General features: G+C 46.3%; 1 protein-coding gene across 3 annotated transcripts in view; it reads right to left on the bottom strand.

The window, feature by feature from the left end:
* The window catches only part of MTA3 (metastasis associated 1 family member 3), a 988,675-nt gene that overhangs the window by 773,782 nt on the left and 188,364 nt on the right, over positions 1-26,529 (bottom strand). For all 3 annotated transcript variants that reach the window (XM_085612803.1, XM_085612804.1, XM_085612805.1), the window contains exon 3: positions 13,231-13,324. In XM_085612803.1, coding sequence (XP_085468929.1) covers positions 13,231-13,324 — 94 coding nt within the window. The remainder of the gene's footprint in view (positions 1-13,230; positions 13,325-26,529) is intronic.

The following is a 26,529-nucleotide window of genomic DNA, read 5'->3' on the forward strand; positions in this document are numbered from 1 at the left end:
CGTTGCCCTTGTGCTGTGGCGAAAAGGCAACGAAAAGTTGTTTTGTCTTCCTGAAGACCTTAGTTATGTCTATATAGTACATGAGGGCTCTCTTTATATCTAGTGTATGGAGCATTCTCTCAGCTACATTCTGTGGGTTTTGAAAGAAGACAGGCAGTTCAATGGTTTGATTCATGTGGAACTGCGATATTACTTTAGGCATGAATTTGGGGTTGGTACGTAGTACGACCCCATTTGCGTGAACCTGTATGAATGGCTCTTGAATGGTTAGTGCCTGGAGTTCACTAACTCTTCTTAACGAAGTGATTGCCACTAGAAAAGCTACTTTCCAGGTGAGGAATTGAATCTCACATGAGTGGAGAGGTTCGAAGGGTGGACCCATCAGTCGGGTGAGGACCAAGTTGAGGTTCCACACCGGTGCTGGTGGGTGTCTTGGGGGAATTACTCGTTTAAGTCCCTCCAAGAAAGCTTTGATGGCAGGCACTCTGAATAAAGAGAGGTGTTGCCTGTTCTGGAGATAGGCTGCTATTGCGGTCAAATGGATACGTATTGAGGTGTATGCCAGATTGCATCGGTATAGGTGTAAGAGGTAACAGATTATATTTTGAATGGATGCGTCTAGCGGGTTAATGTTATTGTTATTGCAATAAATGACAAACCTCTTCCATTTAGCTGCATAGCAAGCTCTGGTAGTGGGTCTCCTGGCCTCCTTAATGATCTCCATACAGTCCGGTGGCAGGTTTAGGTAGCCAAACTCTAGGACTTCAGGAGCCAGATTGCCAGGTTCAGCTGTTGCGGATCTGGGTGCTGAATTTCTCCATGGTTCTGCGTCAAAAGCGCAGGTTTGATCCGCAGCCTTTGGTGCGGCACCACGGAGAGTTCCAGAAAGGTTGTGTACCATGGCTGGCGTGCCCATGTTGGAGCAACCAGGATGAGTGTCATTGAGTGCTGTCGCAGTTTGCGTGCCACCAGCGGTATCAATGGCGCTGGGGGAAAAGCGTACGCAAATCTGCCGGACCAGTTCATCCATATCGCATTGCCCTGCGACTGTGGATGTGGGAACCTGGCGGCAAAGCTTTGGCATTTTGCGTTTTCGCTTGTCGCGAATAGGTCTATCTCTGGATGACCCCACTGCTGGAAGTATGGTTGGAGTACTGATGGGTGTAACTCCCACTCGTACATCTGGTGGCTGTGTCTGCTGAGCAGATCCGCTATCTGGTTGTCTTTGCCCGGGAGGTGTTCCGCCATGAGGAATATGTTCCTCTGAATGGCCCACTTCCACATGCTCTGAGCCAGATGAGACAACTGTGGAGAGTGTGTTCCTCCCTGTTTCTGTATGTAGTACATGGCAGTCATGTTGTCCATCCGGATCAACACGACTTTGTTGGTTTTTTGGTATCAAGAAGTACAGAGAGTACACCCCTGTCCCCTGCTGGTGTACGGGCACGACCTCTATTGCGCCTTTTTGCAGCATACTTAGCACTTCCTGCTGTAATAACGCTAAGTGCTCTGAGGACATAGGACGGTGCCTTGGCGGTATGGTGGGTGGAGTGGAGGTTAGCTCGAGACAGTAACCGTGTTGGATAACATCTTTCACCCACCTGTCTGTGGTGATGGAATTCCACGTGGACAGGAACCGCTGGAGTCTCCCCCCGACAGGTGTTTTGTGGTCGGGGGGAAGGGAGAGGGCGTCACTGTTTGTTCTTAGGGGAGGACCTGGTATTGCCGTAACCACGTCCTCTGCCCTTGGTGCTGGAACCACGATATCCCCCTCGGGTGTTTTTATCGTAGGAACTCTGTGTGCCCCCTTTATTGTAGGTTTACTGTGCCCCCTGTCCTCTCCCTGCACCTCTGTTTCCGGGGCGACGAAAGGAGCCACTACGAAATGTCTGCGTTTGCAGAGCCCCCATTGACTTCGCAGTGTCTGTGTCTTTTTTTATCTTTTCTAAGGTGGCGTCAACCTCCGGTCCAAATAAGTAGTCGGGGTTGACCGGTTGATTGAGGATGTTATTTTGGACTTCAGGTTTGAATCCGGAGATTCGTAACCAGGCGTGTCGTCGTAGCATGACGCTGGTGTTTAGTGCCCGAGCAGCAGTGTCTGCAGCATCTAGTGCACACTTGATGGATGCGTTTGTGAGCAGTTGTCCCTCCCTGATGAGGAGCTCCGCTGCCTCTTTGTATTCGTCTGGCAGGTGTTGGAGTAGGGTCTCTAACGTGTCATAGTGTGAGCGGTCTTAGCGAGCTAGGAGGGCCTGTGTATTGGCGATGCGCCATATGTTTGCTGCTTGGGCTGCAATTCGTTTGCCGGAGGTCTCTAGAACCTTGGACTCTTTGTCCGGGGTATGAGCATCACCAGTTGACTGAGAGTGTGCCCGTTTGCGAGCATTGGCAACCACAATGGAGTCCAGAGGCAATTGGCTCCTAATGTACGTGGGGTCCCCAGGTGCGGGTTTGTATTTTTTCTCGATCCTGGGGTTTATCACTCGTGCCCTTGTGGTCTCTTTGAAAATGTCCTTTGCTGGCTTGAGGACACCTTTTAACATGGGAAGAGTTTTTACAGTCCTCTCGGAGGATGCGAAGGTGTCCACCAAGAAATCATCCTCGATAGTGTCTGAGTGGAGTTGCACTCCATGATTGGCTGCGGCCCGTTCGATGAGGGCATTGAATGCAGCAGTGTCCTCTGTGGGGGACGTTTTTGCGCCATAAAGTTGTGTGTCCTGTGTATCCAGAGCGGCACCTGGCTCCACTGGGTCATCCCAGACCTGATCAGGGTCTTGCTGGCCCTCAGGGTCCATGTCTTCGGGGTAGGTGGTGTGGTCACCCATGTAGTCCTCCAGCGCATCGGGATAGGAGTGCGTTGGAGAGAATGATGGATCTGTGTAAGGAGTGTGGATGCGTTCATAAAGAACTGGTTCCGATTCCGCAGGCATTTTTTGTTTTAGTGGAATCCTATAAGAGTCCAAAGCGTGCCCCGAAGTGATCTTTCGCTTTCGGAGCATAAGCCTGCCGGTGTCGGCGTCGATGAAGTGGGACGGTGATGTCCCAGTAGTAGAGTGTTCGGTACATGGGGACCTTGTCTGGGTAACGCGGGTTCTGATTTCGAACTTTTTTGGCGCCGTGGGTGGCGGCAAACCAAAGGTGATATTGGCCGGTGCCGAAGGTGCCTTTTGCGCCCGTTTCGGTTCTGAGCCCGACGAGGTCTGGAGGGCTGCCTTTTCCCTGATCCGTTGCAAGGATGCTGCCACCTGTTGCACCTGGAACGCCGACGGTTCTTTGGCGCCGAGAAGTTCCGTAGAGGCAGGTGTGGACGTCTTCGGAGACACCGGGTCATCGAGCCGAGGAGGGGTAGGAGCCGTCGACGGCGTCGATGAATGTACCTTAGTCGCGGTCTTCGAGGTGGATAGCGATGCAGTGGCCATTTTCACCTTGATGGCTGGTGCCGATTGCTTCTGTGCCGGGGGCCTTGGCGCTTTGACGGCACCGATGGATTTTCTTTTCGGGTCGGCGCCGACATCTGCTGCAGCGAGTGCGGCACCGAAGTCCCTTTTGGTGCGGTAGGAGCCGACGGGTTTGGCTGGCGTCGAAGGTGTGGAGGTCCTCGAGCCGACCAGTGTCAGTTTCACTTTTGGTTTCTGTTGAACCGGAGTGATGATTGGTTTCGGTTTTGTGGTAGGGAAACCAGTCTTCTTTGGTAACAATGGCTCTCGCTGAATGTCCGTGGCCGGCCAGAGGGCGGGGCCGAGGAACTGTGGGATTGGTCTTGGGTAAGGCCCGAAGGAGATCCCTCGACCGGAGCCGTTGTCAGACTCACTGGGATATCCTCTATTTGGACGGGTAGGCCTTGCTCCTCGCCGGAGCTACCTTCTTCGGCCCCTAAGGCCTCGTCGTAGTCTCCTACCTCATCGTCGGCTTCTTCTCTGCGAAAAAGCTCTTCATCGACATCTTCCGATCGGGAACCGTGTTCGGAAGTAGGGCTGGAGGGCATATTTTCCACGCTTTCGACATCTTCGTCTTCGGTGCTGAAGAGGTTGGTTGGGGCCGGTGCCGCTTGCTGCGCTTCAAGTCTCGCGGCTCGTCGATTCCGTAGAGTCTTCTTGGATCGGAATCGGGCACAGGCCATGCAACTGGTGTGGGAGTATGATCCCACCCTTCTAGAGGGGATGACATGTACCCACTGTACTAAACGACAGAAATCCTATAGAGCCCTGGCATCACAAAATGGATGCCACCAGGACAGACACTGGGCTGCCCTCCTGCTGCTGACGAACTCGCAGTGGAGGAAGACCAACAAAAGGCATCCTGTCACAGGGAGGTGTCACCACCTTCCAGACAGGATTTAGTGTTTTGGAGCTGGGTGGGTGCACTCCTAGAGTGCTTTGAAGTCCTGCACTGGAGGAGCAGTAGGCTCCTCTGTGCATATGCCAGCTCAAACCGGTTCAGGGGCTACCTGTCCCTGCTCTGGCGCGAATCTGGACAAAGGGAGGTGGGTGTAACCACCCCCTACCCTGACCCTCCTAGAGGAGTGGTCATAGAGCTAGTCCCTCCCCTATCTTCACTATAAGATAGCAAGCATTGCCTTTACAAATCAGATAACCCTGGACGACGCTCTACAAAGAAGAATCCTGGCCCTTTGACGTTCCACTATCTTTGGAAGACAGAAGAATCTCCCTTGGAGTCAAGGAGTGACTCCCCTGCTTGGCAGGCACCAAAAACCTTAATCAACGGTTGCAAACTTTCCCACTACCGCCAGAGTTCGAAGTCCCTGCTGCCCGGAAGTGGATTTCCTGACCTTGACGGCCATTGTGAGCCCCCAGCGAAGCTGTGGCGAGTGGACCCCACGAGTGACGAGGAACAGCAATACCCGGGGACAATGCACTATTGTCGAGTGCAAACCCTAAACAACGTTCTACGAACTTGTGCATTGGACCATTCGTGGCCAAAGCCTCCAGCAGGTCTTGCACCAAAAATCAGCTGCCGACCCCGTCCCAAGTGACCGTGGGCTCCTGTGAAGCATTTCCTGAAGAGGCATTTTCGCGATCACTTGCCCGTTGGTAAGTGGGTCCCCCGAAGACTTTTCTATCGACTCAAAGGGCTCGCCTGGTTGCTCCAGGCCTGCCCTCCCTTACCCTTGCTGGGTGAGTCCCTCAGACCTTGCTGGTCTGCAACATCGACTTTCTTCAGTCTACACAAGACTTGCAGCTGCCAAGGCTTGTTGGTTCCAATCCGGTTGCCAACACCGCCATCAGCTGAAGACGTCATGGGACACTCCAAATCCAGCTGCTGGTTATCGTCGATCTCTCCTGGACCTCGTGAGCGAAGAGTCAAAACACCATTGACGACCTGAATCGACGGGACATCTGTGGTCATCCATCTTCCTGGCCACCGGTCACTGGCAAGTGATCTTGAACACTGTCGCTTCAATTTTCAGGTCTTCTCCATCTTGAATCCAGGCTTGGATTCCACCGGACACTTCAGACGACGCAAGCAGCAAGTCTTCTTTGGTCTCCATAGAAAACAGCGACGCGACCCGACACCAAAAGACACCTATGCACCCGGCTTCCCTGGGTGAGGTAACTCGTGCGCTCCGGTGCCCAAGTGTGTGTTGGTCCTCGAATTACTTACCTTGTAAGTGGCTTGCTTGTAGTCTTCCTCGAAGTACCCTAGAACTTTAAAAATCTAACCGCGACTTGCACCATTATAACCAATAGGAAACCCGCGGCTGTGTTCACACACTGCACGCGTCTCCCGTGGGCCTGTTACTTACCTGCTAACACTGCAGTAGTGAAGCCCCAGCGATTCTCCAGGCCCTAGGCCTTGTTATTTTGCAAGTCGACATCCTTATACCACTTTTAGTATATGGTCTGGTACGCCCCTAGGGCTCCAGCCATATTTGTGCTTAACTTATTGTGAAACGTTGACATTTGAATGTGTACCTGGTTTCTAATCTCATAAAGAGATTAGTAGAGTGTGTCTAGTAATAAATACATATATATTTGATATATATATACCTGCGTGGTGTCCTTTCATTTGGTAATTAAAGAGATTATAAGGTAAAACAAGCTGCTTTACATTCCTCTGAGACTTAGCCTGAAGGCTGCTCTCCACAGCTACCACTAGGATAGCTTTCATTAAAAGGTCTTCTTAAACCTATCTACCATAAGAGTGGAATTGGACTGGTGCAAGGTGGCCACTATAACTAGTGACCAGCATATGCCAGGCCAACTTCACAACCCTGCTCCTCACTGGAACAGTCCAGCCCGAACTGCAAAGCCAGTCCTCCCTGGACCAGAAACAAGCATCCTAGGACCGGTTTCAGGGTAACACCCCTCATCAGCCAGGCTAGATTGGCTCCAGTGACATGCAGAGCACGGGACCCACGTCTGGGCATACCCGTTCCACTCGGGATGAAATTGAACAATTGATGGGCTTCACTATGAAGTAGCAAAATGATTCCGCTGGGCCCTTCGGTATTCGAGAACTTATCCTCCACACAGAACGATAACCTTACGAAAAAATTATATTGATCTCTGAAAGCTGACTGAAACAGGAAGAATAGGTATAAAAATTAAATAACTAGCTAAGTCTTGTTCAGCATCCAACATCTTGCCTGATAAGAGTTCAGGGTAATCAAAATATGAAACTTGTCCCGCAATGAGCGTGTGCATTTGTACCCACATGCTTTGAAAAGAAGCCGCCCAAACAAGAGATGCAATCATTGATTGTTCAATAATACTGATGTAAGTACTAATAGGATTGAGTTATAATCTTGATAAAGTCCAACCGACGAAGTATTGGCATTATACTGTATATGGAAACATTAAATTACCTATGAAATTTAAAAAAATCCGCACTCACTCACTAAACCCCTTAGGCTCTTCATAACTGCATACATGCTAGCCAATATTTTTCTTTATAGATGTTTCGTAGATAAACCGCCGATGGATGTCACAGCCACACCCGTTGGGAGCCCGGTATAAGATATTGTTGAAGCAGTATTTCTGGACTGAGATAGATGTAACACAAATTGTCAAATTAATCAATCTAAGCAGATTGTATATAATTGGGATGTGCAGCAATTTCATCCACTGCTACCCGTTTGTTTATTCAGGCCCAATTCTTGACAGGCAGCATTACTCTTTGAGAGATGTTGCAACAATCGAACAGGGTGATCACTTGAGTACTTATTAGATCAGTTGTATTAGAGATGGATTATTTTGCTAACTGTGACCTAATGCACGTGACTATTACAAAGGGGCCACACGGCCTCAACCATGGTGGTTGAGGTTGTGTGCCACTGATGTCCTGGAGCACGTCCTGCTTAGTCTCTCCAAAATAGGTCAAGTATAACCCCTTCTGCACTTGAATCTGAAGGTGGCGACGGCGAGCAGTCACAGGCTTCACAGGGCAGTAGTGTGGGGTGCTTTTGCTCAGAGCTCAGCAATCAACCAAAAGACCAAATAAAGTGAAGGTCCAGCCCGGTGCTTGCTTTTGTAAGTACTTTAATTACACAGTTGTACGCAATACTCAATCACCCAAAGTTAACAAAATGTGCTCATTCTGTTTGTCTTACCCCTTCACAGGTAAAAGTCTATTGAGTCCTTTCAGCTGCCACCTTGCACTCCTTGGAGTTCTCCAGCATGGTATTAAAAAACTGCAGCGAACTGGACACAGGCCAGGTGCAGGCCCTCTTTTGCAGCACGTCCGTCAAGCCATTTTCGAACCATTGCTGTTCCAGGTCCCATGAAGTTGAGCAAGGCATGGTAAACTAGATGGTCACAGTCCCAGCCACAATAGGTTCAGTCCGTAGCTTGGTGAAGGTTTCCCTGAAGCAATCTAGTTTCAACAGGGATATAGGTAGAAGCAGTCACAATCAGCAGTTGTAGCCCACATCTAGGCCTGGCTGTTTCACAAATGCAGCTCTAGTGGGCCTTTAGTAGCTTGGCAGTTGCAGCCCTCACCTCAGTCCAGCAAGTAAGGTAGCTGCAGCCTGACTACGCCATTAATAGTCACGCAATCACAGCTCTGAACTAGAATTATGAGTCTTGTGGGCCCTGCTGCACCAGGATCCTCTGATTAATTTCAGGCAGTAAGGTTCTTCCTAGGCATCCCACAGCCACCAGGGACATACTGGACACTGCTCTTCCCTGAACAGTCTCTTTCAACAGGGAAAGGCAGGCTCCTTCCCTCTCTCAGCAAGCACACAGGCCTCTAGGCATTTGAAGGCAGGCACACAGCTTACCTAAAAAAAATCCAGATATCAAGTGATGTTCTTCACCTCTGGAAGAATGGCTGTCTGCTGCACACCAGCCCCGACAGCATAGCAGTCCCCAGAGTACTCCGAGGAGCACTCCCTTTCTTGGTCATATAAAATTTGAAACTGAAATAAAGTGGGGTGATTGGCGTCCCACTTTTACATACAAATTCCACACAGGTGATGCAGCTCCTGTCTCAAACTGTAAAACTATTATCTGGTGGTGGATCTTTAAAGTGTCTTTCCCAGGCAGTTCTCCACACTCCGCCTTTGTATGGAGTCAGATTTTACAAAGCAGGTAGCACTGCGGTTGTCCCCATCCTGGAGCACCAACAGAGGCACAGAGGTATGAGGCGTCTGCACTTGGCTGTGCTCAGCCCAACTGAAGGTGTAGTAATCAGGGAATTTAAACAAGCATTGGCATTGCAAATAGGTCTCGTCTTTGGGATCTTATAATCTTTTAGTTATGCTTTACATTATCGTGAGTGAAAGCTAACATATTTATTAGGCATATTATAGAACTGCATGGACACCTGTGGTGTCACTAATACATACACACATAAACCACCAACACACAGAGTCACTAGCAGAGAAGACGGAGAGACGCACAACACTAAAAGTGCCACCGACAAAGACATACACCACTGATACAGGACACCGATATACTCGCAACATCGCTGTCAGACACGAGTCACGCACCACACACTGCTTCATTTAAACATCCAATGAGCGAGAGAGAGAGAGAGAGAGAGAGAGAGAGAGAGAGAGAGAGAGAGAGAGAGAGAGAGAGAGAGAGAGAGAGAGAGAGAGAGAGAACACAAAAACCTTCACTGATACAGACACACCCAGATACATCACTGACAAAGAAACGTGTACACGCTCTCATCACTGATACATAGAACTGTGCAATACACCTACACAAGTGTCACAGACACACCTACACACAGCATCTCATACACCAACACACATAATTGACACACAGCTACACAACACAGTGCTACTGAAACTGATACAATACGCTTACAGTATAACTGATCGTAACACAACAGAACTTGCAGGATATTATACCGAGCAATAACACAGGCACAGCATCACCAACAGACACACAACACAGAGCAGAACCAAGGAAAACAAGCACACTTATATAAACCTCAAGAGAGACAGGCAGAAAACACGAGCAGCATCACTGACAGTAATGCAGTCACCATTCATACATCTTCACTGACAGCAACAGACACACCTAAGTATCACAGACTGCAACACTAACAAAAACACACACAGCATTCCCCATCATTAACACGCACGCACAGTAACATACATACTAGGGCACATAGATTGCTGCTAAGACACAGACTCACACATAGACCGAAACAAGCCAAGTGCTTTACTGCCAGTGCTAGGAACCCGGGCATTAAATACCCATTTACAGCATCACTGACTAGCACAGACATCCATCAACACACATGCGGCATCATTGGCAATAACAGCAACACACTCAGGACGCTGCTGCACCTAAAGCCACAAAGAAGCACAAAGACCCCACAATACACCTCCTCACATACATCACTGCTAATCGCACAATTACATATACCTAGGAAAATACAGTTGGTTAAACACTGTTCACCCCTTCGAAAAACAGCATAATAAGGCTTTTCAATGTGAAAATATTCTTCCCCCTTGGGTTTATCCCAGGGGGTAAGGAATGCCAAACCCTTGGCTACTAAGACTATCTGTGAGATTCCTTGTGACAAAATGCCCGTCTACACGCTTTAACACAGTGTATCGATAATCCACCTTTGAAGTGCTATTGGCTTCTACTTATGCTTTTTTGCAAAAAATAAGGTCAGGCCACCTGCCTGTTTATCTACTATTAAACCGATAAGGCTTGTCAAAGTAACAAACTCCGTCCTTAGATGTTGCGCATAAACTTTCCCCCAATGCAAACAGTGTGATGCAGTCACTCACTCTTTCAACAGAAGTTTATAACGTCTGCCCAATCACAATCTGCACTCTAGGTTATCAACATCTGGGTGGAGCCAAACCCATACCTCTCTGTGATACTTCTTGAAGCTTTTATTTTGTTTATCACATGAGGTCTGCCGACAACTGTGCTGCCAAACCAGACCGCAAAAAAGGAAGCAAAGTTATGAGTTTTATGATTTTCCTTGATCCACATTACCTGCAATGTGATTACACAAATCTACGAGCCCTCATTGAAAGCTGGTCAGAAGTGCAGATAAATCGTTTTAAATAGGTGCAATGAGTTTTCTGCAAATGTGGCGTAACGGCCAGAGCTGCCGACTTTGGAACCGGGGTACCAGGTTCGAGTCTCGGTGTTGGCTCAACATCCTGTGATTCTGGGCAAATCACTTAATTTCCCTGCGCCTACCTAATAATGAATGTGTCCTTGTGTAATGTAACTGGTGCTCATATAAAGCGCTCCAATACCTACGGGTCGAGTTTGCGCTATATAAATCGAGAAAAAAAATTAGCAACGATTTAAAGATCACAAATGCATGGTTTTATCTCATTACAGCATGTAAAACCGTGCGTATCAGCACCAGCAAAATCTACTGCAAACTTCCCACCTGCGCCAGATCTCTTTTGAGACCACATTTGGAAGCGTCTGGACAATCCCCAGAGTTTCCTCGCACTCCACAAATCTGCCCCCCTATTCATTCATTTAAAATCAGAAAGGCGTGCAGAATAGTATTTTCTGCAAATAATTCCACATTTCGAAGTTAATTTGTGGCAATGCCATGCCTGCCGATTGCATCAACACAGTAAATGATTGCCGATCGAGGGTTATTTGCAAGACAAAGTGCTGTGTTGTTTTACAAAGCACCGCTAAGTGAGGGTCGTAATGTGTGTCGCTTACCTTTTATCGTTCGTAAAGTGTGCATAAGTCTTGGTTTGTTTAACGTGAACCTGCTGGGGCGACGCATCCTGTTGAGAACATTGCTGTGTGAGATCACTTGTTTACTCTGTTCGTGTGCGAGCCCTGCCAGGGCAGGTGACTGACTGCTCATGACTGCCTGCTTTGCTGAAGCTCTCAAAAAGGGAGAAGCTTTCCATAACTCGCAGAAGCCTGCTTTTCCACTCGTCAAAAGCATGTTGGCATGGCTTGTGCAAATGTGCCGCTGATGCTTCTGCAACTACTGTGTGATTAGCTTTTACAAGGAAAACAGATAGCACCGCCGCTTCACGACGTTTATTTACATGAAACGTGTGGAAACGAGCATTGTGTGCAAGCCACAGCTCCACACGCCGTTCTGACGTCATACAAATGTCCACGTCAAATCCCATGCCAAGCAATGAAGAGAAGCTTAAACAAAGCTAAGAGTATGCTTATCGTGTAGTCGACAACGGTTACCGTTTTATATTCAAGGGACACGGAAAGACTCTGGCAGAGATGGAGTTTTCGAAGGAAGAGTTTTTGTGGAGAGTATCATATTATAAAAACAAGCACACCCGCGAAAGGAATGTCAGGAATGCAGCTGGCACCCGGCCGCGCTGCTGCTCGCTCCCGAGCTCCCTAGGCCAGGGCAGAGAGAAGGCGGGCCATGCACGCGCCTTTGGCCAATTGCGTGCTTTCTTAGAAAGACGCACGCAAAGGCCATTTGCAGTGAGCCAAAAAAAAAAGCACACGCACGAGCATATGGTCTTGAGGTGAAAGTCCTTACTAAAGCCTCGCAGAGAAGCGCATGAGCGCTGGCTCAGGCGAGACCTAAAAGGACAATCATCATCTAGACTTCCTAACCTTTCACAACAGAGTCTGCAGTGCTCACCCCAATCATCTACAAGAGGACAGTGATTAGAGAGATGAATCAGTGGCTCCTTGCTAACCAAAAGGCCTCAATGAATATCTAAAGGGAACCAAGTCTCCGCTCTCCTCACTTCAGTGTCTGGGTATACTCCCTCCAGGTGCAGGAATGTAAGCAATACACTTCGGTCTGGCTGGAAGAAAAGTCCTAAATCTCAGTCTGGCATTAGTCCTGGCCAGGGGTATCCAAATGGCTCCCACTGGCCGCCATAGTCATTCTTATTCACACACATACTACCCACAGCCATGCTTAACATGCACTTAAAATGTCAGCACAAAGGTCCGGGCAAGCACATAGAAGCAGAACTTTACATAGGTAGGGCATTAAGCCTCAACCTGAGTGAACCACATTAAGAGGTCTGGTCACATGTTACATTTCTTTAACCACAGTAAGCTGCCATGACTTCCTTGTTCTAAACCCATGACGGGAACAGTAGTCCACTGTCAAATAATGAGGGCACAAATTGTGTGCCCCTTAAGGTCACATGACAGGTCCAGAACCTTTTATAGTCAGGGATATACCTAGGCCTCTATGAAAACATTCAGATTAATGGGACACCAGGACTTAAATACAATGTTAGGATAACCAGTATACACTCAGGCATTAAGGGTAGGGGATTCCTGTCCCAACAACATTGATTTGCAAACATAAAAGATGGCCCAATGTCACGTAAAATACCCTTTTTTTTTTTTTGCTTGCTCTGAAATTGCTGCAAGTGAATCAGGAGTTAAGGGCTGGTCAAAGGGAAGGTTATCGGGAACTGCCACTCCCAGTACTCGAATCTGTCCTAAAGGTATGCAGACATTTTCTTTCATCCGGTGTTATGTGAGGTATGAACATTTGTTGATGTTTACCAGGCACAAGGTTTTGTGGCGAAGTTGGATGTGATGTGGGACTACTCATGGCACATTTTGATGTGTGGCAGAGAAAACCTACCTATATGAAACAGTGAGATCATAAATATAACGACAAAACTGGGAGGGAGAACAGAGCACACCCTCACATTAAACGGGAGTAGAAAATGGTGAGGGGGTGAACAACTGACAAGTGCTGAGCAAATTCGGGATATCTTATAAACCTCAGACAAAAACCAGCGTAGAAAACTGTGCACATGTACACCTCGTAATAAACAGTTTGAGAGAGAACCGTACTTACTAGCATGTTTGTCAGCCAGCATAATAAGCGTGTTGGAAATATCCCGTCTTCTGTAGTAACACACAACTTTTGCTTCCACATTGCCGTTAGCAGTCTAAGAAACGAATAAGAGGCAAAAGTCAGAACAGCAGCATTCACTTTTGCAACTCGATATTATAAAAATCAAAACATTAATCAAAGGCTGAATTCCAAACCATGAGATTTCAGAGAAGCTAGATAAAACTGTCAAAATTCCAACACTTCTAGATGCATCTGATTTTTTTTTTATTTTTGAACTACTTTTCTTACAGCCTCTTCTAACACGTGTCCAATTTCAAACCTGATTAGCAATGCAACATTTGTTCAGTAAAGCATATTCTTCAACACGAGAAAACAACAGCACACAATAAAGAAGATCAAAAGTCTAGAGCACATTTCCAGAAAAACAGGGCAGTCGCACCTTAAAAGAAAATGGCAGGTGGGCACTGTGCTGGCTACAGGCAATGCAGCCACTACAAACCTACGGGATAGTATGTTCGAGCAACGTGTTTTGTGATCACTAAACACAGATTATCAATTTATCCACACACACCTCAAACTTGTATGAAACGTGTCTGATAGTGGTCACTGTGGGGACTGGGTCAGTGAAAATCATGCCTACGAATACCATCCTGTCACATTTAGTAATGTAGGCTGTTTTGTCTGATTGCATTACAACTACATCCTTCCAGTCCCTCAAAAAGTGTTGCCACCAACTGCTGAGCCACTGAGAGGTAGTCATATGTGAAGGCATGAATGAACCACAAGGTGATAAGGGCGTTTAACTGTCAGGCACTGGAGACTAGTAAACCACCCTAGTGTTCTCAAGTCTTTCAATCATCAGAATTGCCACCATTTTCACACTATCGATTCCTGCACATGAAATGTTTTCGGCTAAGATTGGTGTTGACATAACTTTTATGCTTATTATGACGCCCAAGTATTGAAGTTGAATATACTTGTTCTAATATTTTCAAAAACACAGTATCTGTGGGTGGTTCTATATGAAAATTAAGTCTTGTCGGTGTTCACCCGGAGACATTTTGTTGAGCTCATGACAGAGGATGATGCTGGAGAGATCATGTATGTGTTTAAGAGGGTCTGGCTCAGGGAGGGTCCTTGCAGAACTCTACAGATGAGGTCGAAGGGGTTCTCAATGTATGGTGCCAAGCTGACAGTCCTTCCAGTCAGAAAGGAAAGGAACAGATCCATTGCAGTGTGTGTCCTTGGATTCCAATGCAGTCTAGGCACTGGAATGAGGATAGGGTGGGAGACCGTGCCAAAGCCTGCAGAGAGGTCCAGGAGGATGAGGGCTGCCGTTTCTGTCCAGAGTAATTCGGATGTCAAGTGGGAAGTTTCAAGGCTCTGGTCGTGTCTGAAACTTGACTAAGAGGTGTTGAGGAGTTGGTGGCCGTTGAGGAACTGGGCAAAGCACTTGTTAATGTTTTTCTTTAAGGCCTTGGCCAGAAATGGTAGCGGGTAAATTGATCTATAGTTGACAAGTGTTGAGGGGTTAACAGACAGTTTCTTCAGCAATGGGAGGACAGATGCATATTTCCAAGCTTGTGGGAAGGTCACAAGAGGTGGAGGCATGCGGATTGGCTCAAAGCTCAGTGCTGTTGGGTTGCAGTCCTATGGAGTAGTCGACTTTATAGTGGTGCCGGTTTCTTCAAGCATGATGGCAGGTAATGTGGTTAGCATTGGTTCTTTGGATAAGATTGGGAGGCGTTTAGCGAGGTCTGTTGGTCCGGTTGAAGTTTCTCTAAATGGTGATGATTTTGTTGCTGAAGATTTGAGATAGATTGTTGAAGAGGTCCAGTGAGGGAGTGGTTGACGTGGAGGCGGCTGCTGGTGAAGTGAAATCTTCTACGATGGCAAACTTTCTTTGCTTTGGTTGGCGCTGGTATTGATGCAGTCTACGAGAGCAACGCATTTGGAGGTCCAGATAATCTTGTGGTAGCATCTCAGGGCGGCGTTGAACTTTCTCCTGTTTGTTTTGTTCCGCCTCATTCTCCATTTGTGCTCCTTTTGTTTGTAGTGCATTTCAGCAGTCTGAGTTCCTTTGTGTATTAAGCACCTTGGGGTCCAGATCTTGTTGTATTGCTGTGTTTAAAGGGGGGGGGTGGGGTTCCAGTGAGTGGGTTCAGGCGGTGAAACAATTGCTGAAATTCTGGATAGCTTTGGGGAGTCTGTTGCTGTGTTTGGGTCGGTGGGTGTTGAGTGGTGTTCCAGTCCTCGTCTTTGATTCTGTTCCAGTTTCGGCCAGCTGGTCTACTGGTGTTGCGTATGCATTGGACTGGGACGGAGATGCTGAACTTGACGAGGGTGTAGTTTGTCAAACTTTCTTTGCTTTGGTTGGCGCTGGTATTGATGCAGTCTACGAGAGCAACGCATTTGGAGGTCCAGATAATCTTGTGGTAGCATCTCAGGGCGGCGTTGAACTTTCTCCTGTTTGTTTTGTTCCGCCTCATTCTCCATTTGTGCTCCTTTTGTTTGTAGTGCATTTCAGCAGTCTGAGTTCCTTTGTGTATTAAGCACCTTGGGGTCCAGATCTTGTTGTATTGCTGTGTTTAAAGGGGGGGGGTGGGGTTCCAGTGAGTGGGTTCAGGCGGTGAAACAATTGCTGAAATTCTGGATAGCTTTGGGGAGTCTGTTGCTGTGTTTGGGTCGGTGGGTGTTGAGTGGTGTTCCAGTCCTCGTCTTTGATTCTGTTCCAGTTTCGGCCAGCTGGTCTACTGGTGTTGCGTATGCATTGGACTGGGACGGAGATGCTGAACTTGACGAGGGTGTAGTTTGTCAAGGAAACTCGAGTGGGCTCGTCGACTAGGATTTTGTGGATGGGGGTGAAAATAGGCCGCTCTCCAAACCAGAGAAACTCTACTGAGTTCAAACAAGAGAGTTGAGGTAATATCTGAAACCACTGATCCATTGGTAAGCAACACATCCCGATTAGTCACCACTTACAATCGGCAACACAAACAACTCAGGGCCATTATTAACATCAACTGGCCAATTCTTAAAACCGATACGGTTTTGGCGCCCAGACTTCCACCCGTACCTAACATCACTTTTAGACGGGCAGTCTCTATTAGAAATCAATTAGTTAGGAAAAACCCAGAACATACAACAAAGGGGACCTGGCTGCAACCTATTAAGGGGTTCTTCAAATGCTCATCGTGCAGGGCATGTAAATTTGGAGTCAATAAGACTCACTACAACACTCCATTCAGCTCTGCCCCATTCCAAATAGGTGGTCATTACAACTGCCGCACTGAATATGCGGTGTATGTCCTCACATGTAGTTGTGGCCTTAACTATATAGGTAGCACCAAACTTCAGGCACATGCTCGAATCTTGCAACACCTTAGAGCCATCGTTAACAACGACGCCACCTACCCGGTGGCTCGGCACTTCAAATTGGTACACAACAATGATCTCAGCTGCCTTACATACTTTGTTATTGATCCCATCCCGAAATTCAAACGGGGGGGCAATAGATAATGCATGTTAAGACAACCAGAGACGCGTTACATACTGGAATTAGACAGTAAGACCCCACTTGGACTTAACACCACGGAAGACTTGTACAACTTTTTATAAGATGTAAGCCCTGCCTAATCTGTCTCCATTTGGGTGAGTCCGTCTTTCATGTTTAGCCACACCTTCACCATCTTGACGTCATACGACTTCAGCCTCGCATAACACATAGTGTTTATGTTTGAGATAGCACTTCCCAAATATTTTGAATGTGATAACTTTATTAACAACAGGGGTTTCTATTTTTTCATGCATATGAAATCCTTTATTCAGGAACACTCGGCTATCTGTTGCACACACTTGCACTTAGCACTTTATACTTACATTTGCACTCTTTACACATATGCACTTTCTTTCATTGGGAATTGTTAATTGTGATTTTATCTATTAACAACATGGAACATACAAATATGTTTTTACTTGCGGTTTTTTATCTTATATTTATGCTCGTGTCTGGATTGCCTTGATTCATCCATTATGCTAAATAGTATATACCGTATTAGATGGTCGACGCTTTGGCATTGATGCTTTTATTTTACTGTATTTTTCAGATAATGTGTTCTTCCACTCTGTATCAGTGACTATACCCTATGCGATGACTAGGCACCATTATGATTGGCATTTATGTCTTATTTTTTCCAAGAGCATAATATATTTGACATTATCAAATTATCAGGTTTAGACATAGACTTTGATATATTTTTCTGCAATTTGATTCGTTACTTAGTCTGTTTTTTCATTTGAGAAAAGCATTTCTAGCAAACATAGTATATTTTCCATGTCTATGAATCACGTGACACGGGTGCTATCCACTTAAAAGACACTTCCTGTAAAGCCAGCCTCATGTGATCAAGGCCGTTTTCCGGCCGAAACGCGTCATGGCAAACAGAAGGGAGTGAATAAAAATATTTTCAAGCACCGACGAAGAGGAGTTTTCTGAATGCTTTAAACTCATATATACATACATACATATACACATCTATATACATACATATCCACACATATGTAGTTGTAGTTAGGACCACATTTTCCATAGGAAAAGAGTTTGTTTTGCCAATAACTTTGTCGCAACTTGATGAATCTTCATGAAATTTACGAAAAACTTCCCTTTTAGTGCAGCTGCTGTGTTGAAAGTTTCGGGATGATCCATCAAGCGGGGCCCGAGAATAAACAGGGATCCCAAAACACGTATCCCCCATGTTATATCTATAGGGATTTTTCATTTTTTTAACACGACTACAGCTCGAACCGCTGAATGGAATTACAGCAAATTTGGCAGAAAGCTAGATATTGGTCCAGAAAGCAAACTTTTTGTGATTTGGTGTAAAACCGTTCAGTAGTTTAAATGATTTTTATGTTAATAATATTTAGATATCTGGGTCCTACCAGTGGACTCGTGGATTCTATTAAAATTTGGTTGGCTGTCAACACTTCAACAAATAGTGTTGGCAGTCATCTCGAGACACAGCAGAGTTCCACAAAAAAAGTGAAAAATTAAGAGAAGGGGCAGGGTAGAAATACTCTGACACCCCAGGTATGGTGGGTGGGTGCCACAGGGACCCCACCAGGGGATAAAAGCATTTTTATTCAAAATGTTGCTGCAAATTCGGAAAACCTAGGCGCATGTTCTTAAAAATATGCGTGGGGTACTTATGCGGCACCCCCTTGTCTCTGGCACTGCCAGCTCCCCAGAGCTAACAATAATAAAACCTCCCCCCCCGGAATGCCGCCTCCCTAGGGGTATTTAATCAATCTGTGTGGGGGATGCCCCTCTCAGGCCCCGGGGACCACCACCTCCCTGGCGCCAAAGAGTTTTAAGAAATTAGAGCGGTCCCTCTGGCTCTCTTGCCGGGCCGTTCTCGGTCATGGGGATGTCCACATCCTCAGAGCAGGCACTGAATCAAAGGGCCAGCTCCGGCTATGTCCCGGGTTATCCACCCCAGGACATAGCTGTTTGCTGTGGAATGGCAGGATCATTACCGCTTTCACCAAGCCATAGTAAACTGAGCTCTGATTTGTGCAAGCCAGAGCATTTAGTTTTCGCTTGCTCAAAGCGGAGCACAACTGATTTTACACACAGGATGCTGCATGTTAGCAGCTCTCTATGTGTAAAAGAAAAGTTCTCTGGCAGGTGGCAGGGAGCCAGCAGGGACCTTCAGGCTCCCTTGTGATTCCTATCTTTAGTAAGGGGGTGGCACCCACATTAAGAAATGGGCCCTGAGGTTATGGGGTCCTCGGGCCGAAATCAGTCCAGGAAGGGGGGGGGGCCTCGCTGCAGCCTCCCATAATTTAATTTTTTATTACATTCTAAAAAAGAAGGCCGGATCCCAGAGAATGTGGTTCCCGGGACCAAAATATGCCTGGGGAGCAGAGCGGCACCCCCTCCCTTTTACTTAACAAAGGAAGTGTAAGAAAAAAATACCCGGGCCCTGGGGGATGGGAAACCCGGGGTCAAAATCAGCCCAGAGAGGGGGGCCACGCGGCCCTCATTCTGAATATGCCTGCCCCCTGGGGATGGGGCCCCCCCAGGGCAATAAATGGCCCAGGAAAGTGGGGTGCCCACCTCCCCGAATACAAAAAAAAAAGTGAAAAGACCGGCAGGACGACAGAGGGGCCACCTTTCTCCACCACTCTGCAAACGCACTCCCTGGCACACTGCTGGTTGGGAGATGAAGTTCCCTTGGCTCCAGAGGGTGCCTGGGGGGCTCCTTCGGTTACCTCCAGTAAACCCAACAGCAGGATTCCTGAGAGCTGGTCGGAGGCCTCGCCCCCTTTCTCCACCACTCTGTAACGCGACAAGTTAAAACAAATATATATAGAAATTCACTTTAAAAAAACAAAGGTTACAGGCACATTATAGTTAGGCAGAGATCTCACTCGTACAAAATCAGAGAAATTTAGCAGTTATAGTTACCCGAGTTATCTATAACTTACACCCCCGCAATGCACTGCTTATGACCTCGCATATTAGATCACTCATGACCTGGTTAGTGACATCATTGATAACATCTCAAATGACAACAAGTGAGTCTAAGTGTTTTTAAGAGTTTATGGGTGTTAACCATATATACTAACCTACTACAAAAATTTAATTATTGTACTAGATTCACTACTACTGAGTGATACTACTTATAACATATGTGAGTGATTGTGTGACTGTATGTATCCTTATGTATATGGGTTTTAACCTCTTCGATGCGGCGCCGATTCCCGCTCAGCGCTGACCGTTTCTTGCGCGGGCGTGGTCATGACGGAGCGGTTCCGTCATGAGCACAGCTCAACCGACGCTCATGACGGAACCGTTCCGTCATGAGCGCCGAAGGGGTTAAGTGGCAGTATGGGTGTATAAATGGGTGTCTGAGTAGCTGTGTGGGTGAGTGACATGCTGTGTGAGTTGCCGTAATGGTGAATAAGTGGGTGTGTCAGTGGCTGTGAGAATAAGTGTTAGTTTGAGTGGATCTATGGGTGGGTTAGTGGGCATGTAGTGACTGTATGGATGAATCAGCGGACCATAGTTTCTCCTTTTTTATGAGTCGAATGTACTCTCTGAGTTACATGTAAAGGTCCTAAGCATAAGCAAATATCCCTGACCAACTCATCCATAGTGCGTTGCCCTTGAATAGTGGGTGTTGCCACCTGGAGGCGAAGTTTTGTCATTTTGCATATTCATCGGTCACCCCCACTTTTGAAAGTAGGAAAGAAAACTTGGGGACTGAGTTCCCATTTGTGAGTTTGCTGGTGCATCCATCTGAGCAGGACCGCAAGAATGTTGTCTGTTCCCGGCAGGTATAAAAGTGGCAGTGAAGAGCTCAATTCCATATGGTCTGAGCTAGGTGTGACAGCTGAGATGACGGTGTCCCTTCTTGTTTTTGTAGGTAGTACATGGCTATCATACTGTCCGTCTGGACTAGGACAACCTTGTGTGATCGATGAGGAAGGAAAGCTTTCAGTGCTAGGAAGACTGTCTGAAGGACCAAGTAGTTAACGTGAAGAGATTGTTGTTCGGCATACCATAGACCTTGTATCGTTAGGTCTTGTAGGTGCGCACCCCATCCGGTTTCTGATACATCTGTGGTTAGAATGATATGAAGCACTGGGTCCAAGAAAGGCCACCCCTTCAACAGATTGTTGGAAATCCACCTTTGCAGAGAACGGACAGTGAGGCCATCTATCAACACTAGATCCTGTTGGTGACACTGCTTGACACCACGGGCGAGATAGACACTGTTGCAGTGGTCACGTATAGTTTTGCATGTGGAACTATGGCAATGCAAGATATCATTCAGAGGCGACGCATGACAGTCCGAACTGTGACAGTGTTTGGCTGGAATTGAGGTACATTTGTTTGAAAATTTTGTATCCAAGTTGGATTGGGTTAAGCTAACCCCACCCGTTTGTTGAGTGCTGTCCCTAAGTATGGTTGAATCTGAAGAGCTTGAAGGTGAGATCTGGGGGCATTAATGGTAAACCCTAAGCTGTGGAGTAGATCCACTGTCAACTGAATGTGTTGTTGACAATTTTCATGGGTGCTGGCTTTGATGAGCCAGTCGTCTTGTTATGGGAATACATGAACAATTTGTAGTCTTAAGTGTGCTGCCACTACTGCCAAGCACTTTGTGAAAACGCAAGTTGAGGTAGTGACTCCAAATGGAGAAACTTTGAATTGATAAGTGTTTTCTTGCTATGACAACCGGAGTTATTTGCGATGAGCAGGGTATATGGATATGTGAATGCAAGCATCTTTTAGGTCCAATGTGGTCATAAAGTCACCCTGTTGTAGAAAGGAAATGAAATCCTGCAGAGTGATCATGTGAAAATGTTCTGAGAGAATGTAGTAATTGAGGGGCCTGAGATCCGATATTGGTCTTAAGGACCTGTCCTTTTTTGGAATGAGAAAGTATAGCGAATATACTCATGTGCCCTGTTGTTGAAGAGGGACTTGTCTGTGGCCCCTTTGAGGAGAAGGGATTGCACTTCTTGCTTGAGAAGTGTTAGGTGATCGTGCGATAACCTGTGAGTGCGAGGTGGGATGTTGGGTGGAGAGGTAATGAGTTCCAGAAAATAAACATGTTGGATAATGGCTAGTACCCATTGGTCTGTGGTGATAGATTCCCATACTGAATGGAAAAATGTAAGTCTTCCCCCTGACAGGTGTTGTGTGTGCAAGTAAAGGGTTGGGAAGTCACTGTTTTGCAGTGGAGGAGGCACCACTGGTGGATGCACCCCTGCCTCTGCCTTTATTATTACCACCTCTAAAGAAGCCCCTGAAAAACCCTTTGGAGTAGGTGGATTGGCCCTGCTTCTGTTGGGAGTGGAGGCATCAGTGTTTGAGGATTTATATCCGTCCCTATAACCCGAGTGAAGAAAGGAACCTCTTGGTGGATTAGTTTGTATGGCACCCATGGCTTTAGCAGTGTCTGTATCTTTTTTCATTTGCTCTAGGGTAGAGTCCACCTGAGGCCCAAAAAGGTGCTCCTTGTTAAAGGGCATGTTAAGAACTGCGTATTGTACTTGTGGCTTAAAGCCAGAGCACCTGAACCAAACTTCTCTCCTGAGGAGAACACTTGTGTTTATTACTCTTTCGGCTGTATCTGCTGCATCAAAGGCACATCTGATAAGAGTTATTAGGATGGTCTGAACCTTTGCAACAATTTGCTGCCCCTTTTACGATACTCTTCTGGGAGATGCTGCACTAACTCTCCCATTTCATCCCAGTGAGCCCTATCGTAGCGCACAAGAAGGGTCTGGGAATTGGCAATATACCAGTAGTCAGCTGCTGGGCAGCTACCCATTTCCCCGCGTATCTCTAGTAGCTTGACTATTCGTTATTTTACAAGCAGTAGTGGTAACTATAGAGTCTGGTGGTACCTGAATTTGTATAAACAGAAGGTCTGATGGGGCTGGTTTATATTTTTTTATCTACCTTGGGTTAATAACCCTCGCACGGATAGGTTCTTTGAAAATATTATTAACGTGTCGCAACAAACCAGGAAACATAAGTAAATCTGAGCGTCCTTGTGTGTAGAGGAGACTGTCAAAAAGGAAATCATGTTCTAATGATTCCTTATGTAATTCAATACCATGGTAAGTAGCTACCCTAACAACCTGTTGGTAGGCACTAGCATCCTCAGGAGGGGAGGGTCTAGCTGGATATAGAGCCAGATCATTCGAAGTTATGCGATCAGTATCATATATGTCCCATGGGTCTGGGTCTCCTAAATGGGTCTCCCATGCTCCTAGTGTTTGATCTAGGTGAGCCTGTAGGTGTAGCATCTATAGGATCGTGATGTGGAGATGCATATGTGGAAGGAGGAGATGGTGATGGACGCGGAGGAGGTGGTGGTGGAGGAGGCTGATGATGAAGTAGGGATTGTAGCAGTGTCCTTTGTCCTCTTTTTTTAGAGGCACAGAATTATTCAAAGCATCCTCAAAAGTCAATTGCCTCTTTGGTGGAGGAGATGCCATTATTCTCCCCGATCCATGTTGAATTTGGATTTTCCTTTGACTAATATACATGGTTTCGAGGACAGGCTTAACAGGAGACAAGGAAACTGTGGAATGTTTGAAAGTTTGAAAGTTTTTGCCTCGGATGGTTTCGGAACCAAAGAATGCTTCGAAGATTTGGAGTCAGTTGGTTTCGGAATGAAAGCTTTCGAAGAGTAGCAATGCATTTATGGCCATCATAGAGGCAGAAGCAGTAAGCGGCCGGTCGGTTCCAAAGAGTGGGAGGAGACCAATGTATGTGCTCAATCTGAGGAGGTCGAGACCAAGATTTAACCTTGGTAGAAGTTTTTGGTGACGACACTGAGGGTGGGGCAACAAAAATGTATTTTCAGCTCCTAAAACAGAGCTTTAAAAAGTAAGGTTACTTTCAAAACTTGTGAAAAATGTGTACCCAAACAAAGATCCTTAACCTTCCCACCAAAATCTAGAGAAATAGAGGAATCTAAATCCACTTGGCCTTTCCAGTCACTGATGCTTCTGCTAGAGTAAAATATGTTTTATACCCTTCAAGAAAAAAACTGTTAGACTCTTCCAATGTCTCTTGAAAACAAATGACCTGATACTGCCTTATTAAATTTAACCAATTTAGGTAATTAAACTACGATGCAAGTCCAGCAATGGTCCATGACTATAATAGAAGATTTAAGTAAGCAATAGGTTTATTAGTCAATTAAATCCATAAACACAGCACAATCATATAGGAACAAAGAATAAAAAATAACTACTTTAACCACTGAATATCATAATAATAGATCTTTACATTTAATTTCGGAACTTCTTATATCAGAAGATAAAAAATGCCCAGAGCAAAAACTGGATATCACAGGATGGCTGATCAAACACCGACAGGAACACTAAATCGAATAGAGAGAAAGATAACAGAGCTTCCTATTATTGAGCTCCTAATTATACCGCTGTGAGTGGTAAAAGTGCTTGTGTGCAGGATTGGGAGCAGGTATAAGTACTGTACTAAGTGGACAAAGGGTATCAGCAAGATCAGGTGTTTATATACGAAACTGGGCTTCATTAAAATGCCAATGTCCAAGGCAAGAGGTCAAGTGGAGCAAATTAACCTTGGCAGGCGGGATAGGGAACCACCACTATGGGGGCCCCTAGCAGCCCATTCTTGCTGCTTACCTGCTCATGCAAATTTAACCTACAAGCGACAGGGGTGTCACAGCTTAAAATCAAGTTCCAGGACCTCGCCCCCCCACCATGCCAAGATCAATAAATACTCAATATCAATCACTTTTCTTTTAAAAGATTTTTACACCTGTCCAAAAAGTGTCCAAGTCTAATGTTCAACTATATATTAACTGGGTCCATTGACTCCACAAGTACCGACATGCAGAATCCGATACCCCGGTCAAGAAATTCTCGTCTTAATAGGCTTCTACGTTGGACAGTCAACATAGGGCAAATACATATTACGTGGAGCAGTGTCTCAATCTCCTGGTGTAACAAGCGACAGGGCTAGGCTACAGGTGGGTCGCCCATCCTCCATTTTGGCATGAGGTCTTACATGGGAATCTCTTCAAATCCGAGAGCCAGAAATGACTGTTTCATCCTACGGTCATAAGGCACTGCAAGCAGGAGTGATTCCCTTGGGATTGAATAAGATTTCACCCCCAGCCACCCATGGAGACGTTTGGACAGCATTGCCTTATCTGCGGTCGAACTTTGCAGCCTGGTTGGCTTATTTACCACTTTTTATAAAAGACGGTCCAGTGATATTAGAGTTCTAAAGGTCGCTCAACTCCAGTAACCTAATACTATCATCAAGATGTTTCTTGTGGAAACCGTTTCCATGTCGTTAATTTAATCTCGGATCAGACTAGGTTAGTCAGGGTGTTATCGGCCACTGCACGCAATTTGTAGCAAAGCTTTACAAATGCCACCGGCCTGGCAAGAGGTTGTTTTGTAAGGCAGAATTCTAAGTGGAGTTGAGCAGGCAAGGCCGACCTAGGTAGCCTGAAGGTTTGCTTATAAGCTCTTATTAAGAATTTGTCAAGCGGAGAAACCTCCTCGCCTAACATGATCTCTGATCCATATGCGAGGGTTGGCAACAATTTGGCTTTTATAAACTCTACTTTTAATTCCCATAGACTCTTTGACACACCTGCAGCCAGAACTGCTGAACGGATTTACACCAAATTCGGCAGAAAGCTAGCATTTGTTCCACAGTTTCTAGATATTAAAGACATCCAAATATGTATATCTGTGGTTGCAAAGCCTTCGCAAATAACGACAAGCTTGTGCACCCACACACAGAACCATACAGCACTCTCAGGCCCATTCAGACACTCATGCACCCACTAACAGAGCCATACAGTCATGTGCAGACCCACTCAGACAAATTATATTAACAGTGAAAACACCACAAAAAGACAACACACCGTTTTAGAAAAAAATGAGAATATTTTTCTGATTAAAGCAAGACCAAAACAATAAAAATCCAATCACTAGAACTTGAGAAATTAATTTTTAAAGATTAAGTGTGAAAACACTGCTTAGCAGTCTCTAGCAGTCAAGAGGTTACTTTAGGTCACAAGGGACCGCTGCGAATCCAAAGTTCAGAATGACTGCGATGGAGGGAATGCTGGCTACAGAACCCACGCAGGGTCCGCTGAAAAAGTACCTTGTATGCAGCAAAGCGTCAATGTCGAAGACTTCATGCATCTGTTCCGATTCACGCAGTCGGACCAATGCGCCGTCGTCGAGCCTCGCAGACTCTGTTAAAAGATTGGCACTGTGCACTGGCACTCATTGAGCCTTGCAGGATGTCTTCGGATCGATGCTGCAAGGTCAAACCTCACAGTTGGGACCTGCGTTGATTTGGCACTGCATCGGCATCGAAGAACTAAGTGTTGATTTTTCACACACAGTTAATGTACCGGTTTTTGCAGAAAAACAGCTGCAGAACCAAGTTCCGAGGCCCAGGACTGGAGGGGACACCTCAGGCAAGGGTAGGGCACACAGATGGCAGAGTCCAGCAGCACCAGCAGAGTTGCAAGCAGTCTTGTGTGTCCTTGAGAATTAAGAAAACAGGAATCAAGCCAGTAAGTCCTTGGGAATCTTGGATTTAAGGGTTATGAGAGCAGGTCCCTCTCAGTCCCAGGCAAGACACAGCAGGCCAACACAGCAGGGCAAGCAGAACAGTGGCCATCCCTCCTACAGTATAGCAGCTCTTCTTCCAGACAGAATGTCCTTGGCTCCAGTAGAGTTCTGATTTGGTGGTGT

This window comes from Triturus cristatus, chromosome 6, assembly GCF_964204655.1.
Source record: "Triturus cristatus chromosome 6, aTriCri1.1, whole genome shotgun sequence".
In the NCBI taxonomy this organism is placed as follows: Eukaryota; Metazoa; Chordata; class Amphibia; order Caudata; family Salamandridae; genus Triturus; species Triturus cristatus.